At 46.5% G+C, this 15807-nt stretch overlaps 1 protein-coding gene across 2 annotated transcripts in view; it reads left to right on the top strand.

Annotated features, from left to right (window-relative positions):
- The window catches only part of cntn1a (contactin 1a), a 59250-nt gene that overhangs the window by 22122 nt on the left and 21321 nt on the right, over positions 1 to 15807 (top strand). For both annotated transcript variants that reach the window (XM_077007189.1, XM_077007190.1), the window contains exons 2-3: positions 6610 to 6744; positions 8027 to 8059. In XM_077007189.1, the coding sequence (XP_076863304.1) occupies positions 6636 to 6744; positions 8027 to 8059 (142 nt within the window). In that variant the 5' untranslated portion in view covers positions 6610 to 6635. The remainder of the gene's footprint in view (positions 1 to 6609; positions 6745 to 8026; positions 8060 to 15807) is intronic.

The following is a 15807-nucleotide window of genomic DNA, read 5'->3' as shown; positions in this document are numbered from 1 at the left end:
GTTCAGAGTAAACCTCTATTTAAAAATTCTTGCCATAATGTGGAGAGCTGCAGGATTACAGTACGTTTTGGTGCATGTTATTTTGGAAGTGTTTTGGTTTTGGAAGAACAATACAGAACTTTTGCTACAGATGCAGGTTCCAAGTGGACCTTATTACTTGGGTTCAGGCTTTGATGGGTGTTGAACATTTGAATGTAGGCAGAGAGAATAAAAACCCATTTTAAGGGATTATCACTTTCATGTGGGTATGAAAAAAGATTTATTTTCACAGAGAAAGTTTCTTTTGAAAATTTCTCTGGTCTCCTTTCAGTTTGCAACTGCCTCCAGCAGCCATCAGAACCACAACCAATAAAGGTTTTGAAGATTGAGAATGGAGTCGACATTACCCTTGAATATTCCAACCACCTGGGGGTCTTCAATTTGAGCACCACTACCTGCTACTGTATTAGGACGAGGATATTCTAGGGGTGCTATGAATACGCTCTTATGCTTTTTAAATCATTATAGACGTTTTATTCGCAATATCAGCAGCATGGCTGCACTCCCATAGAGGGAACTTCTAAGACTGCAGGCTGGGACAGATTACTGTGCTCTTAAAGAAGCCTTTACCATAGCCAATGTCCTTAAGCAGACTTGGGGGGCACAAGCCCCACTGCTTGTTAATTTCTTGCATATTCCTTTTGCAGCACTCTTATCGGCTATAATAGAAATACTTTTATTTGCATTGGTTTGCAGTCTACTCACTCCTGACTGTTCATAACACGCTGGCCATGCTGGACAAGTGAGATGCTGTGGAAGAGCTAAAGACGTGACCCAAAGCGCTGGACCTGAGGGGGCTGAACCGCATCAGGAACACGCTGATGGCTCAGGAACACCGCTCTGCCCCGTCTGCTAACCTGCTAGACCATGTCTGCTCTCCAGAGAACAAGCTGGTTGACATATGGGCCAGGGTTAAGTTCCAGAGAGAACCTAACTGCAATGGCTGAACCCAGTGGTGATGGACCACGCCATCCACCTGGTCGAAGTGTTCTGGGTCTTCCGCTTGGACAGCACGGTGGAGTGAAGAACAGGTGGAATGAGAGATGGTGAGCAGTATCTGGTGGGACAACGATCGTAGTTCCCCTCACACGCTTCTGCACATGTGACCTGGAGCTCCTGACCATACAACGCCACCCTTTATTCCTTTCTTGAGAATTTGCTTCGGATATAGTCAGTGCCATTTATATTCCACCGGAGGTGGACATGAACGCTGCCTTATGTGAATCACACAACGCTCTCACCCAACACCAGACTCATCGGAGGGGGTTACTTTAACCGTGCCCACCTCAAGCGTTGAATCTTGAATTCATTCCAACACATCAATCGTCCCATAAGAGGTGAAAGGACAGTGGACAATTCCTTTTTGGAGATGGCTTCAAGGCACAGTTTGGTAAATTAGACCATGCTGACGTCTTCTTTACACTTGATCACAAATAAAGGCTGAAACAGGAATCTCCTGCTCTGACAGAGGGTGTGTGTTGGATGCACCAATCAGTGGCCGCCTTATGGAATGCTCCTGATAACACAGATAGGGACTTGAAATCAGCAAGTTTGCAGAAGCAATTGTGGGTTTTGTTGGAAAACTGATGGATGTTATGGTCCGCAAAACCACCATCAGAACATTTCCCAATGAGTAGCTGAATAGAACCATGTGCACTGGCCTGAGGTCTCACACCGCCGGTTACAGTTTGGACTCGTCACTGGGAGCATGCACAAGTGCTCGTCTGTGTCCTACAGCACGTGCAGAGTGGCGAAGGAGTTGAAGTGATGGGGGGGGCACTAGAGTCACACTTACGTTAGGTTGGCTCTAGGAACCAAAGACCGATAACACTAGCAGGCTACAAAGTACCACCCACCAGAATGGAGAATGCAGTTGCATTTCTGTCGGAAGGGCTGAATGTCTTTAATGTTCGCTCAGAGGTCGCAGCCAGCAGATTCAACGGTGCTAATGGCATCGGTGGTGCTGGTGGCAGTAAGCACGTGAAGCTCGTCAAAACAGGCCATGCCTTCACCATCTCAGAGCACAGAGTGAGGAGGCTTTCAGGAAAGTGGATGCCAAGGAAGCAGCAGGAGCAGATGGCGTCTCAGGTAGAGTCCTCTGAGCCTGCACTGACCAGCTAGCACTCGTGTTTGTGGACATTTTCAACCAATGGCTGTCACAGTCTATAACCTTCCGAGTGCTTCATACAGTCCATCCTTGTGTTGGCGTTGATGCTGTCTCTAGACATAGGTGACATCAGGGTTCACAAACACCAATGTAAACTTGTTCAGCCCTCAGTGTTGTGCCAGGAGAACAGACTCACCACACATGAGAGTCAGGAAGGAGTTCTGAAGTTTATTGATGAAGATGATACAGAAGTTAAATACAGAACAACTGCGATGTGGTGCTAAACAGTTGGTTAAGTGTAAAAATTGTATATCCCAACTACAGATGTATGATTGGTATTGTTCTTATGTGAAATGGAGGTGCAATTGAGACAGTCTTCTCCATAGACAGGATGTGGGGGCAAAGGACGAGAAGAAAGCATTTGGAATAGAAGTTCCAGCTGAGGGGCAGATAGACAGAGAAGAGAATATCAGAATGTTCAAATTAAGGGTCACAAACAGTAATTCACAAACTCCCTTACACGTCGTTCATGTGCTAAAGAAACCCCAGCCCTTCTGACCCAATAACTACCATCCAGGAGACCCGACCTCAGTTGCGATTAAGTGCTTTGGAAAGCTGGTAAGAGACTTCTCTCCACTGCTCGACCTTCTGTATCCAATACAGTTTGCATAATGCCCCAAGCGCCCAACAGATGACGGCATGTCTCACATACTGCACACAGGCCTAACTCAGCAAGAAAGGGACTTTATGTTAAAATGCCATTTGTTGCTCAGCGTTTACCACTGTACACTCGTCACCATGTTAGAGGACCTGGGACTAAACCAATCTATGTGCCAGTGGATGTCCAACTCCCTGGCGGTCAGATCTCAAGCAGTATGGGTGGGCAGTCTCATTCTCCCTCACCCTCAGCACTGGAGCATGACAGGTTGGTGCTCCTCCCATGGAGGAGCCCTATTGTACACTATTGTGCACTTTTGACTGTGTGGCCACTTCCAGCCCTACCACTATTGTCATGTGTGCTCACGACAATGTGGGCTTGATCTGTGAGAATAATCTCTCAGACACCAAGAGGACTCATGTAAGGAGAACCACCTCATTCTGAATTGCAAGTCAAAGGTGTAACTCAGTGGACTTTAGGGAGAACTACCCTGCGCAATTCTAAAGAATTTTTACACCTGCATGATTGAGAGCATTTTGATGGGGAGCATTACAGTCTGGTCTGGGAACGCCACCAAAAGGATTGGCGGGCTCTCTAGAGGGTCGTAAGATCCACTAGGTGCATCATCTAAATGGAGGTCCCAGACCTGCAGTCATTCTATAGGAAGCAGTGCTGAACTAATGCCAGGAAGACAGTGAAAGACCTCACGCATCCCAACAATGGACTCTATAATCTTTTCCCATCAGGGAAACTCCCTGGAGGCTAACACAGAGAGGTGAGGAGAAGCTTCTTCCCCAGACCAATCAGGCTCTGAACTAGGACGACAAATTGGACTATTATGCACACACACACACACACACACACACACACACACACACACACACACACACACACACACACACACACACACACACACCCTGGACGTCTGCACATCACCTGTACACATGTGTCACGTTGAGGACCCCGGCCCCTCCCCTTTGGGCGTGTGTCAACGTAGTCCACGTGCTTTGTCTGCGTCAGTGTATATACGTGGGTAGGGTTTTGTTGTGTGATTAATAAGTCTCACCTGTGAATCGTCTCGTGATCACGTGGGGCTACTGTGGTTTGTCTATTTAATGTGCGCTCGCGCAGTGTCCTGTGCTCGTCAATGTCTAAAGTCTACACGTTGCTGTGTGTGTGTGTATCGCTGTTCTTCGTGCGCTATTGCGCAATAACTGTGATTAAGTAAAGTGACGTATCTGTGAAGGATTGTGTGTCTCGTTCTTCGCCGCGACCCCACCGTCACAACATGTGCATTGTATTTATTAGAATTTATAATATGCATTCATCCGCCTTATACAATTACCTCCTGCTCATCTGCACAATATGCACTTTAGTAAAGATGCACTGATTGCAATTTTTCTATTCTGATTTCTGATTTTTTTTCAAACATTTGGCTGACCAATTCTGATTTTGGCAAATTCTGATTTCTAAGATTTATAAGAATAATCAATGATAGCATACAGAAACATTTTTGTTCAGCTTTTTCTTTTAATGGAAACTTGACATAAAACGAGCCATTTAGTGTGTTTGTTTTGGGTTTTTGCCTTTTGGATCAGACCTTTTTGAGCCTGGTTTCTGCTCTCTGGATGTTCCTCTGGTGGTGTAAACATTTTGCAGTTGTTTTGATGAGCTGTTTTGTGTTTCCTTCTGGCTTTAACACATTTCACATCATCTGTGTTATACCACTAATGGTGATGTATTTATTTTCTTAGCCAAAGAAATGGCTAATTGTTTGAAAACTGTGTACAGGCTGATATCTCTATCTAGGGTTCGCTGGGGTAATTAGTCTCTTCCTGGTGTATCTGGGAGCTGCAGGGAGCAGATTGTTCATCTAGTCTCTGACCCTTTCATTTCTCATTTAGGCAAACAGCTGTTGTGTGTCACTACTACTTCCCCCCTTGTGCTTTCTGAGCATGTAGGTCTCAGTCTGTTGTCTGGGTCAGTTATCTTTCCCCACAGTCTGTGCTGCTAAACTTAGCCTTGCCTTAGCTTGCCAATCACCTCCCTGACAGACTGTCAGATTTGTCTTCTAATAACCTGTTGTGCCAGAGGAAATTGGGTGCAGACTGGTGTGTGGATGGAACAGTGCATGCTGGGAAAATCCACTCACTGTCAGCACTGCAGTCTATTTTGAAATCCTCATTTTAACCAATGTGCTCCCATTTTTATAGTTTTTTTTTGTAATAGTTTTGTACACACTGGTTTGTTAACTGCATTTTGATAACTACGGTTCAGATCAAAAAGTGTACAAACCCTGATTTGTAATTCTGGATTTCTTCAAAAATCTGAAGTTGTCACATTAATAAATGAAGGTGGACTTAATAAAAATATTTTACATTACTATAACCTTACTGGAAAAAGGCTTAAACTAAATCATTGCAGGAAATACTTTGTGAACCTTTTGTGTTTGCTAAATCTTTGTAAAGCTAGCAATGACGTGAACCAAATGCATCTTCTAGCTGCTGAACACATTGTGTAGTTGTTTTGTAAAGTCTCTTTGGGTGTGCGTTTGGGATGTGTTAAAGGAATGGCCAGTTCTACATCGCTCACCAGCCCTTTAACTAGGTCAGAGGTCATGACTGTGACTCAGACATTCGGACATGACTTCGGTCATTGTGACACATTGTTGATTTACTATTGTATTCTGGGGCAGGGTTATGTTGCAAAACGCTGCTTGTGACTTACAGATCACACACAGATGCCCTTACAATCTGTCAAATTTCCTGATTTAAGTTGGAATTCACTGGTGCCTGACCAAAAGCCATCTGCACCCTAAGGCAAAAAAGCAACTCTATGTTTCTAACACTACAGCTAGGTTGACTTTTTAGGCTTGATTAGCGAAGTTTAGTGTTTCCAAATATACTGTGTACCTTTACCACTGAGAGATCAGTTTGCTTCTCATCTATCCAAAGAACATTTTATCTGCAGTGCTGTGGAACGTCTAGGTGATCTTGTAAATCGTAGATAGACTGCAGTGTTTAGAGGGAGGTTTTCTCTGCACTTATGATGAACACCTCTTCTGTTTTATAGTAAACTTATGAGCATGCATAATCAAGGGGACAAGATATCTGAAGCTCCTAAGCTGTTAACTTTAATGTTTTGCAGTTGTTTGATCCCTCAAAGCAATCCATGTATAGTTTACCAGTACTGGCGTGTGCAGGCCTGATCACGCTGCTGCCCTGAGAGTCAAATCCTGACCCGTTGTGGCATCTACAACAGGAGCATGACAGAGACCAGAACAAAGTGTTCCCTCCTGTTCTCCCACTCACCTTCTCAAGGGTCGGTAGTCCAGCTTCAGCGCTAGTGGACCAGCGCAGCTGCAGATGTGTTGGTCTTAGGAGAGAGCAGCAGTGCACAGTGGGCGTCCTGCACCACGTGGCTGTCACTGTCTAGAACGCTGCAGCCGTTGCGGAGCGAGAGTTCAGCACTCTGGACAGCAGCCAGCCACCTGTCATTATTTTTTCCAGTAATTTTGGCAACGTGCCGGTGCCTGCTACTATAAGACCTTTGACATGAGAGGCTCTAAAGCTCTTTTAATGGGCCATGTTTCACCATACTGTACTTACTGTAGAGGAATTCTCACACTATGTCAAGCTCACACTATTAAAAAGTTCAGAAGAGTGGAGCTCACATTTCTACACAAAATTCTATTTTATCACTATACGTTTAAAACCTTTGCCATACAATGGTCCTAGTTTAATTTTGATAGACAGTGAATATGGTATTTTTGCTCATGCGGTGAATTCCTGTGTTTGTATCTCAGGGAACACAGCCACGCCTGCTGATGTCATGACGACGGCGTCTGGTGTAATCCTTCCTCCTGTAGCTCCTGCACCTGGAGTCATGCGCACCTCCGCCTCGCTCCTGCTCGCTCTGTCCCTCTGCCTCTCCTCCTGCCGTGAGTACTGTAAACACGCCGACCACTCCCAGAATGCCGGATACAAGAAACGCACCTGTTTATTTATCAGTCCAGCCGTCATCAGTCCAGATTAAAGACCATTTCTATAAGGGTGACACCTATGCTAATGCTAACTGAACTAAAAGAGATTACACGCCCATTCAACAACTTTTCAAAGCAACTTTAAACATTAATATTTATCTTATTTAGAGGCTGCCAGTGGGCCCATGGCATCCTGGGAGTTCTCTCTACTCCACTCTCTCTCTCTCTCTCTCTCTCTCTCTCTCTCTCTCTCTCTCTCTCTCTCTCTCTCTCTCTCTTTCTTTGTGGCAGCCACCACCACACAGGCCTCCCCTTAAGGGTCACCCTGCTGACCCAGTGTATTCCACACCACCTCTACACTGGGCGCCAGGTCACCAGCTCATGATCTTGATGATCTTGTGGGGGCTTCAGACTTTCCTCCCCACATTGCTTCTTTACTCCTGGCCTGGTCGCTCCGACTGATTACATCCATATTAAAACACTGTCTCCTCACATTAGCCAAACAAGAGTCGCTTCAGCTGATTAGCAGCGGTGGTTTAATATCCGGCTAGAGCAAAGCTGGACGAAGCCGAGGTGCTGAAGAGTGACCCAGACAGAGCGGGCCGGGCCCATCAGATACGGCAGCATTGCATTAGCCATGTACGGTCTAATTTAACAAAAGCAAATGATTTGTGTGTGTGTGTGTGTGTGTGAGACTGTGTATTTGCAATCCAGAACTTACTGAGGATGATCTTATCAAGAATGATTGATCAAGGATGACTATATTACACAGTCTGTGAGTGACGGAGATGGGTGATTATCTTTAGCTTAGCTTAGTCATGCTCAAGTTTGACTTCAGGCATTGTATAAAGGTCACAGTGAGTCTGAAATGGCGTGTTTTTCTTTATATGTTCACATATGTATACTGGGTCTGTATAATACTGATGTGGAAATTACGCTTTTACAGTGCTGAACTGCATACAGCTGTTATACAAAAAAGCAAGTCAAATAAGCCAGACAGGAGAAGCAGTAAATATAGTAAGACAGTAAGCAGTAAGACACAGTTTAGATTTCTTAGCTTAGAGCTATGTTTACACGTACGCAAAACTGTCTTCATATATGCTTTTGTATCTGGTTCGCTACAAAAATTGTTATGTATATAATTAGTACCCCCAAAGACTTTGCATGCTAAGCACTAGAAACTTTCTTCCAAATGTTTTACAGTACTTTTATCATTAAACCCTGTTTTTTTTTATTACAGTTGTATGTGGGGAATCTCCTGGAATCTTTGGTGGTGAGTGACATCGTTATTTGTATTCATGGCTGTTTACTGTGTCCCCTCAATGTTGGTCAGCGTTTCCTTCCAGCCTTTAATTCTGTGTTTACCTGAGAGAAGGTGAGTCTGTCAGCCCGTGTGGCCCCCAAAGCCGTTCACCGAGCATGAAAAATAGTTATCAGCGGACAACACAGCCAAACTGTATATGGAAGCCATCAAGGCAGTTGCTACCCAACAGATCAAACAATCAACCAATCAAATTGCTCCAACCGTTAAATGCCAGATCTAAAATAACTCCAGGGGTTTCCTACAAATATCCAAGGTCATTCCAGCGGGCCGTGGTGAGAAGGACGCCTTGTTCTTAATCCACGATCCATTCACAACAAACTCGGTTCTGACTGAGAGGCCATCAGCATTCCGCTGCGCTTTTTCACAAAAATCCCATCTGAGTCTGAAAAGAGAGCATTATTCAGGGATTAAAGGGATAGCTACATGATTTCTTAGCACGCTGCTCATGTTTGCCCTTTCTATTTTCCATCAGATTTAGCATACGCCCCCCCAACCCCACCCCCCACCCCCCCTTTACCATCAAAGCCTCATGAGGGGTGCGGCTGCTTTGCCAAGCAGACGTTTAGCATTTTACGAATGGCCTTTGATGTTCTTTGTTCGTTTGACTTGCCAAAGCCTGGGGATCTGGCTTATTAGATGGCTTCTTGTGGCCATAGCGTTCCACTGCACTTAAATGAAATGGTCTAGACTTGGCTCATTTTTAACTCACACACACCCGGTCTCCGTAGTTAGCATTAGGTGTCCTCGGCGCATACGCAGTAGGAAGTTAGACCGTGAAAGTTCCACGGTCAGTGCGTCCTGCTCTGGCTACAGCTGCCCATGTTGGATGGGTTTGAAGACCACACTGTTTGGTCTGGACATGCACGGGCTATGGCTTCAAATGTGCTTAGACAGATGCTTGATGTATGTCATTTTTGTTACACTTTTTTCTTCTTTCTTCTTTTTAGATTAAATATTTATTCCTTAAATGTATTACATTTCTCACCCCTCCCTCAGTTGACGGTCAGTGTCACATTGACCAGAACATCCTGGAGCCGGTATGTCTAACACCCCACCATAATTCAGGATGAAAAACACTGATAATAAACAAGAAGCTCTTACCCTGTATGTTTAGGTCTTTCCTCCCCCAGGACATTACAGATCCATTTCAATCAGTGAGAGACCTTCCTTAAACTATTATATCATGATTGTTCTTAAAACTCTAGATTTTTTTTTTCCAATATATCTATTTTGCACAGTACAACTTTGTTTAACATCAGATTGTTAAACAAATTCAGGTCATGTCTGGGTCACTTAGTGTAACCTTCCAGGTACCGTGTTAGCTCTCGGAACAAAAGAAATTATTGTTTTGAGTTGTTTTCACTCATTTTATATTGTTTACCCATTTTTATTTCATTTTATTGTAACCTAAATAAGCAATTCTATTTGTGTTTATTGGTAATCCTATCAGAACCATTTCTATTACATTATATTAGTTGATCTACTGATAATCATATTTGAACCAGTTATATTAAATTATGTAAGTTGATTTTAAGTCTGTAGCTTTCAATTTAAAGTAGGAAATGACTCAAAATAGTCTTAGTTGGTAATATGCCTCTTTTAATTTACTGTGGTATGCAAGAAAATGAGGTATGAAATTCTCCAAGAATGAGTCGACTTTGTTACATTGTTATAATAACTACATATACAATATGTATACAGTATAATATCATTATAATTATCTTTCTTTGTAGTGACCTGCTTATACCTGTTTTAGCTGCATCATGGCTAAAACATCATGGTCCCCACAACAAAACATCACAAAAATCTGATCTAGATTATGGATTCCTTGAGTACTCTATGAATCATAAGCATTGATGCTGTGAGATGTGTGAGCCTGATTAAACTCTGATAGCCGATAAGCGTTCTAATGGGGCACTAATATTAATGTGGTCTGAAGTAAGTATTTTTTTTTATCATGCACTATCATTGTCATCGTGCTGTTTCATACACAGCTTCCGACCACACGACCGTTGTGGACAGAATAATTTAAGCCAGTAGTAATTGAAGCTGGACCAGAGTGAACCCAGCAGCACTGATGTGTAAAACCCAGAGCGGCAGTGTTGCGTTTGATAAACATGCACCAGATTCCAACTACCACCATGTCAGAGTGATGCCCCAGGGTTGGGACTAGTCCACCCCCCAAATGGCATCCGGTGTTTACTGATGACTAGTAGGGGAATGGCTGACATACATGCTGCATGCTGGATGGGCTGCAGTAATTGTACATGTATTGAGTACTGAATAAGGTGGGCATAAGTAGTGAAGTTGCCAAGGTTGTGGTTGTCTGTGGACTACGATTTAGCACATTGCATGTTTATTGCTGTGTTGCCACTTGAGGTGATCACAGACTGGTACTTTAATTCCTTAATAGTCAGATTCTCTATCAGCAAAAACATGGCTTGTTTAAACATCTTTTATTGCTGGAATGCTGTAAGGCCTGAGTGTTTGGCAGTGATACCCAGCATCCGCTAGCCCCTGTGGAGACGGACGAGTGATTAGCACCGCTACATGTTGGCCCCAATGGTTTAAATCTGCTTATGGACATGTGGCTAATGTTAGCTGAAGGAACTGGAGTTCTGTTAGAGAAACACACTACCTTTATTTTCTCGGGCTCAAGGGATGGTGTAATGGTATCCAGAGTCATGTTTTGACACATAGAAGAGCGTGAGCTGAAACGTATCCAGTTTTTCTCCAGAATAAAGCGCAGATAAGCTAGTCATTAGCAAGCAGGCATTAGTCGTACATTTCCAGACACAGTGCACGTCCACCTCATTTTCATGTCATGAAGCATGTCCCTTATTGGCAGCAAATATGAAGGCAGTGGATCTGCTACAGTATACAGCGGTGACGGTATGTTAATCCATGTAACGTAGCTTTAATCATTCCACTCCAGCAGTCTGCTGTCACATCACAGGTAAAGGAATCGCCGTTCATTGCAGAATGCTGTTAGCATTATAATGGGATCTCTAGTTTAGACACCTGTAGTTCACATGTAGTCCCTTCTGCATTCGTTTCATACAAAGACCAGGTTTGATTAACCAAAGTGATCCATGGACAATTCAGCCTTGACATATAACAGCAATAGCCTACAGGTTGTTCCCATATTTAAGATCCGAGTGTGCTCTGTGGTTTTCCATGTTTCTCCCACTCTCTCCCTTTTGTTATTTTGCACAAAATATCTGCATGTTTGTTTGACTTTTGTCTCACTGAACGCTGACAGGCCCTGCAGTCTCTATAAGTTACATGGTGTTCAGAATAATGGTTTCATATTGTTCAAAGTCACCCAGATGACCATGACAGCACATGCCCGACCCAGTGAGCATGCTCCCCACCAGCACACATGCCATGAGTTTTGTTATTTTAAAAAAATGTCATCAAAAACACCAGCTCCTGTCAGCAGAAAAGTAGCAATATTCTTAGTGGCAAACAGTCAGCCTTAGTTTGCAGATTTTCTGTAAAGGTATGACATGAAAAAAAAATGAAAGGTATATCGTGATTTCCCAGAAGGTTCTTTTAATCTTAAAGAATATTGGTTTGCATTCTCAGGAAGGGTTGAATGGCATATGCAGTATGTGTGCATGCAAACTAGCAGTTCTGTTTATAGACGTATAGACTTACATACGTTTATATAGCAAAGAGAGGTTTATGTGAGCTGCAGGATATGATAACGATAACTGAGAATGTTTATCATATTATCATATAAAGATTATCACATTCAATTCAATGCTGCAAAAATTATCCAAACATGAATAATTGATGTTTCTGTAGTTTAGAACCAGTGCAGAGACAGAGAGAGAGAGAGAGAAGGAAAAGGAAAGGGAGAGAAAGAGAAACTGAAGTGTTTTGAGGAATATTAGCTTTGCTGATTTAAAATTCAAATGAACCACAAAAAAGTAACACCCCCTCCCCCCGGGATTATGCTCATCAATGAGATGTCTGTCTGTGGATCGGATCGAGTCAGTCAGGAACAGACAGGAGCCTGTCTTTCAAGGTCCTCTGATGGTCTAGTTAGAATATCTCTGTCCAAGTTACAGAATTCACTTTGGTTCTTGGTCTGTCTGTGTGCGTAGGAAAAAACTACATGACTTGAAAGTAAAAATGACACCCTTAAAACATTTTGGATTTTCTGACTGTTTTGAGTTTTGCTGCTGCGTCGTCTTTTATTCAGAAGGATCCTAAATGTAATGGTGCACTGTGTCCCAGAGAGAGTCGCCTGATCAGATAGAAGGTGGGGAAGAAAAGAAGTGGTGTCAGGAAGGCAGATAAAGTAACGCTGATTGTGGAGCAAAAGAGTGGGAGAGAAAGGGGAACGAGAGGGGGCCGGGAGGGGAGAGGGGCCAGGAGGGGAGAGGGGTCAGGAGGGGAGAGGGGTCCGGGAGGGGAGAGGGGGCCGGGAGGGGAGAGGGGTCAGGAGGGGAGAGGGGTCAGGAGGGGAGAGGGATCAGGAGAGGAGAGGGGGCTGGGAGGGGAGAGGGGTCAGGAGGGGAGAGGGGGCCAGGAGGGGAGAGGGGTCAGGAGGGGAGAGGGGGCCGGGAGGGGAGAGGGGCCAGGAGGGGAGAGGGGGCCGGGAGGGGAGAGGGGGCCGGGAGGGGAGAGGGGCCAGGAGGGGAGAGGGGTCAGAAGGGGAGAGGGGGCCAGGAGAGGAGAGGGGCCAGGGGGGAAGAGGGGTCCAGGAGGGGAGAGGGGCCAGGAGGGGAGAGGGGGCCGGGAGGGGAGAGGGGCCAGTGGGGGAGAGGGGGCCAGGAGAGGAGAGGGGCCAGGGGGGAGAGGGGGCCAGGAGAGGAGAGGGGCCAGGGGGGAAGAGGGGTCCAGGAGGGGAGAGGGGCCCGGGAGGGGAGAGGGGGCCGGGAGGGGAGAGGGGTCAGGAGGGGAGAGGGGGCCAGGAGGGGAGAGGGGGCCGGGAGGGGAGAGGGGCCAGGGGGGGAGAGGGGGCCAGGAGAGGAGAGGGGCCAGGGGGGAAGAGGGGTCCAGGAGGGGAGAGGGGGCCGGGAGGGGAGAGGGGTCAGGAGGGGAGAGGGGGCCAGGAGAGGAGAGGGGCCAGGGGGGAAGAGGGGTCCAGGAGGGAAAGGGGCCGGGAGGGGAGAGGGGGCCGGGAGGGGAGAGGGGTCAGGAGGGGAGAGGGGGCCGGGAGGGGAGAGGGGTCAGGAGGGGAGAGGGGGCTAGGAGAGGAGAGGGGCCAGGGGGGAAGAGGGGTCCAGGAGGGGAGAGGGGGCCGGGAGGGGAGAGGGGTCAGGAGGGGAGAGGGGGCCAGGAGAGGAGAGGGGTCAGGGGGGAAGAGGGGTCCAGGAGGGGAGAGGGGCCAGGAGGGGAGAGGGGGCCGGGAGGGGAGAGGGGTCAGGAGGGGAGAGGGGGCCGGGAGGGGAGAGGGGTCAGGAGGGGAGAGGGGGCTGGGAGAGGAGAGGGGTCAGGAGGGGAGAGGGGTCCAGGAGGGGAGAGGGGTCCGGGAGGGGAGAGGGGTCCAGGAGGGGAGAGGGGTCAGGAGAGGAGAGGGGTCAGGAGAGGAGAGGGGTCCAGGAGGGGAGAGGGGGCCGGGAGGGGAGAGGGGGCCAGGAGGGGAGAGGGGTCCAGAAGGGGAGAGGGGTCAGGAGGGGAGAGGGATCAGGAGAGGAGAGGGGGCCGGGAGGGGAGAGGGGTCAGGAGGGGAGAGGGGTCAGGAGGGGAGAGGGGGCCAGGAGGGGAGAGGAGTCAGGAGGGGAGAGGGGGCCGGGAGGGGAGAGGGGTCAGGAGGGGAGAGGGGTCAGGATGGGAGAGGGGGCCGGGAGAGGAGAGGGGTCAGGAGGGGAGAGGGGTCAGGAGAGGAGAGGGGTCAGGAGGGGACATTGGTCAGGAGAGGAGAGGGGTCCAGGAGGGGAGAGGAGTCCGGGAGGGGAGAGGAGTCCGGGGTAGAGAAGGGGCTAGGAGGGGAGAGGTGCCTGCTGTTCAGGTCTTTTCCCTCTGTGCCGTGATGAGCTCGGTGCCAGCTGTCTTTGGTCATGCTTGTTTCTCAGATGAGAGATGCAGGTATTGTTTCTCTGTATGCCACAAGATCTCTGCTCACCCACGATTCCAGTTCCTCTGTCTTCTCCACTGCGTGTTTTAATCGAAGCACTCTTTCTGCAGATTGGCTCTCAGCGGAAGGATAGAATTGAATTACTGCAATCGTGCCAACTGTCAGATTTAATCTCAGCCACAATGCCCGTTTTAGGATAACTTGCCCACAAGGTAGCGCTATGAGAGATCAGTTATTCAGAGCAGCGATTCAAAGCCATTTTATTACAGCCGGATCCGTTTCAGAGGTGCCACAATGATTCTGTTCTTTTTGCGATGAGTTTATAAAGAGTACCAGAAAGTGAATACACTCGCTGAATAATATCACATATTATAAACATAGTGAGCAACCATTTTGGTCACACAGCAACGCTCACACATACGCTCAGTCCGGATTGAATAGAATCATTTGCAGCTGAGCATTTTGTCTGGTTCGTTATTCATCACCTTGGATTGTGTTTGTGTCTGATTCACTGAAGACTGGTGTTTGATGTTTGCTTCCTTAATGACCAACTGGAGCTAATTAGCCTATTGTATCACTAAAGGAATAGGCAAGCTGTTTGAAGTTAGCATTTCAGACAAAGTAGTTTGGTAAATTATGTCATTCTCATTGGGTTGTTACAGTAGCCAGTAGTAATAAACATTAATGATGCTCTTTGCAGAAGTCATTAAAGCAGCGCTCTATCTGACAGTAGCTAGCGTATCCAAGGATGGATTTCACATTTATAAATAAGCTAAGTGGTGTCATGTGGTGAGTTTAAATCAATGTCAATCAAAGAGATGAGATTGTGTGTGGGGTTCACTCTGTTCCAGACCGCTACGCTTCACATTGTAGCCCTCATGTGAAGTCCACCAAGAGTTCTAGACAATAATGTTAGCAAAAATAAAAAAGCCTGTTCTGGAATTTTTTTTTTTGTTAAAATTATTTGTCACTCTAATGTACTAAAAAGCCAGTGATCAAACAGCACTTGTGTCATGTCAGTAGCGGGACTCTGTTCTACCCGTTTGAAATCTGGAGCTAAGTGTGTTTGCTTATGTGGGCATGAACACTAACTTTAAATACCTCTTTTAAATATGTTAACTTTTACTTCACTTGAAGGATTTCACCTGGGCTTGTAGTTTAGTGCTGTGGCGGAGACAAAGGGGGGGGGGGGGGGGGGGGGGCAATTGCCACCCCCAACAGAGCCTTTGCCACCCCTAGTGCCACCCCACTGGAAATGGTCATTTTAAGAGAAAATATGTGTTTCCTTTCGTTCATCATTTGTATATGGACCCCTCTGATAAAGCCTTGGTCACCCTTTGGCCACCCCTTGAAAAAAGTCTAGCTCTGCCACTGGTTTAGTGGTAGGGAAAACCTCACCTGACCTTTTAAAACATTCCTGAATCCTGAATCTCCCAACCACAGCAACACACCCAAAATATGCGAGGAGCATTCCTGATCCCAGCATGGTTAGTGACGTCTCTGCTTAAGCACGAGAAGCTCTGCTCCAGAATCCCTGTGTGAAGATGCCAATAGCGGGAACGCTGCTGTGTAATCCCTGTCTAAATGTACACGATCACCTCCCCCTCTCCATGTCATGATGTTTCTCCACTCCCGTAGTAACTCTGGGGCTGTTTGTTTGCGTGTG

Source organism: Brachyhypopomus gauderio, chromosome 5 (genome assembly GCF_052324685.1).
Source record: "Brachyhypopomus gauderio isolate BG-103 chromosome 5, BGAUD_0.2, whole genome shotgun sequence".
NCBI lineage: Eukaryota > Metazoa > Chordata > Actinopteri > Gymnotiformes > Hypopomidae > Brachyhypopomus > Brachyhypopomus gauderio.
The sequence above is the reverse complement of the archived record's forward strand: the minus strand, read 5'-3'. Positions and strand labels throughout refer to the sequence as shown.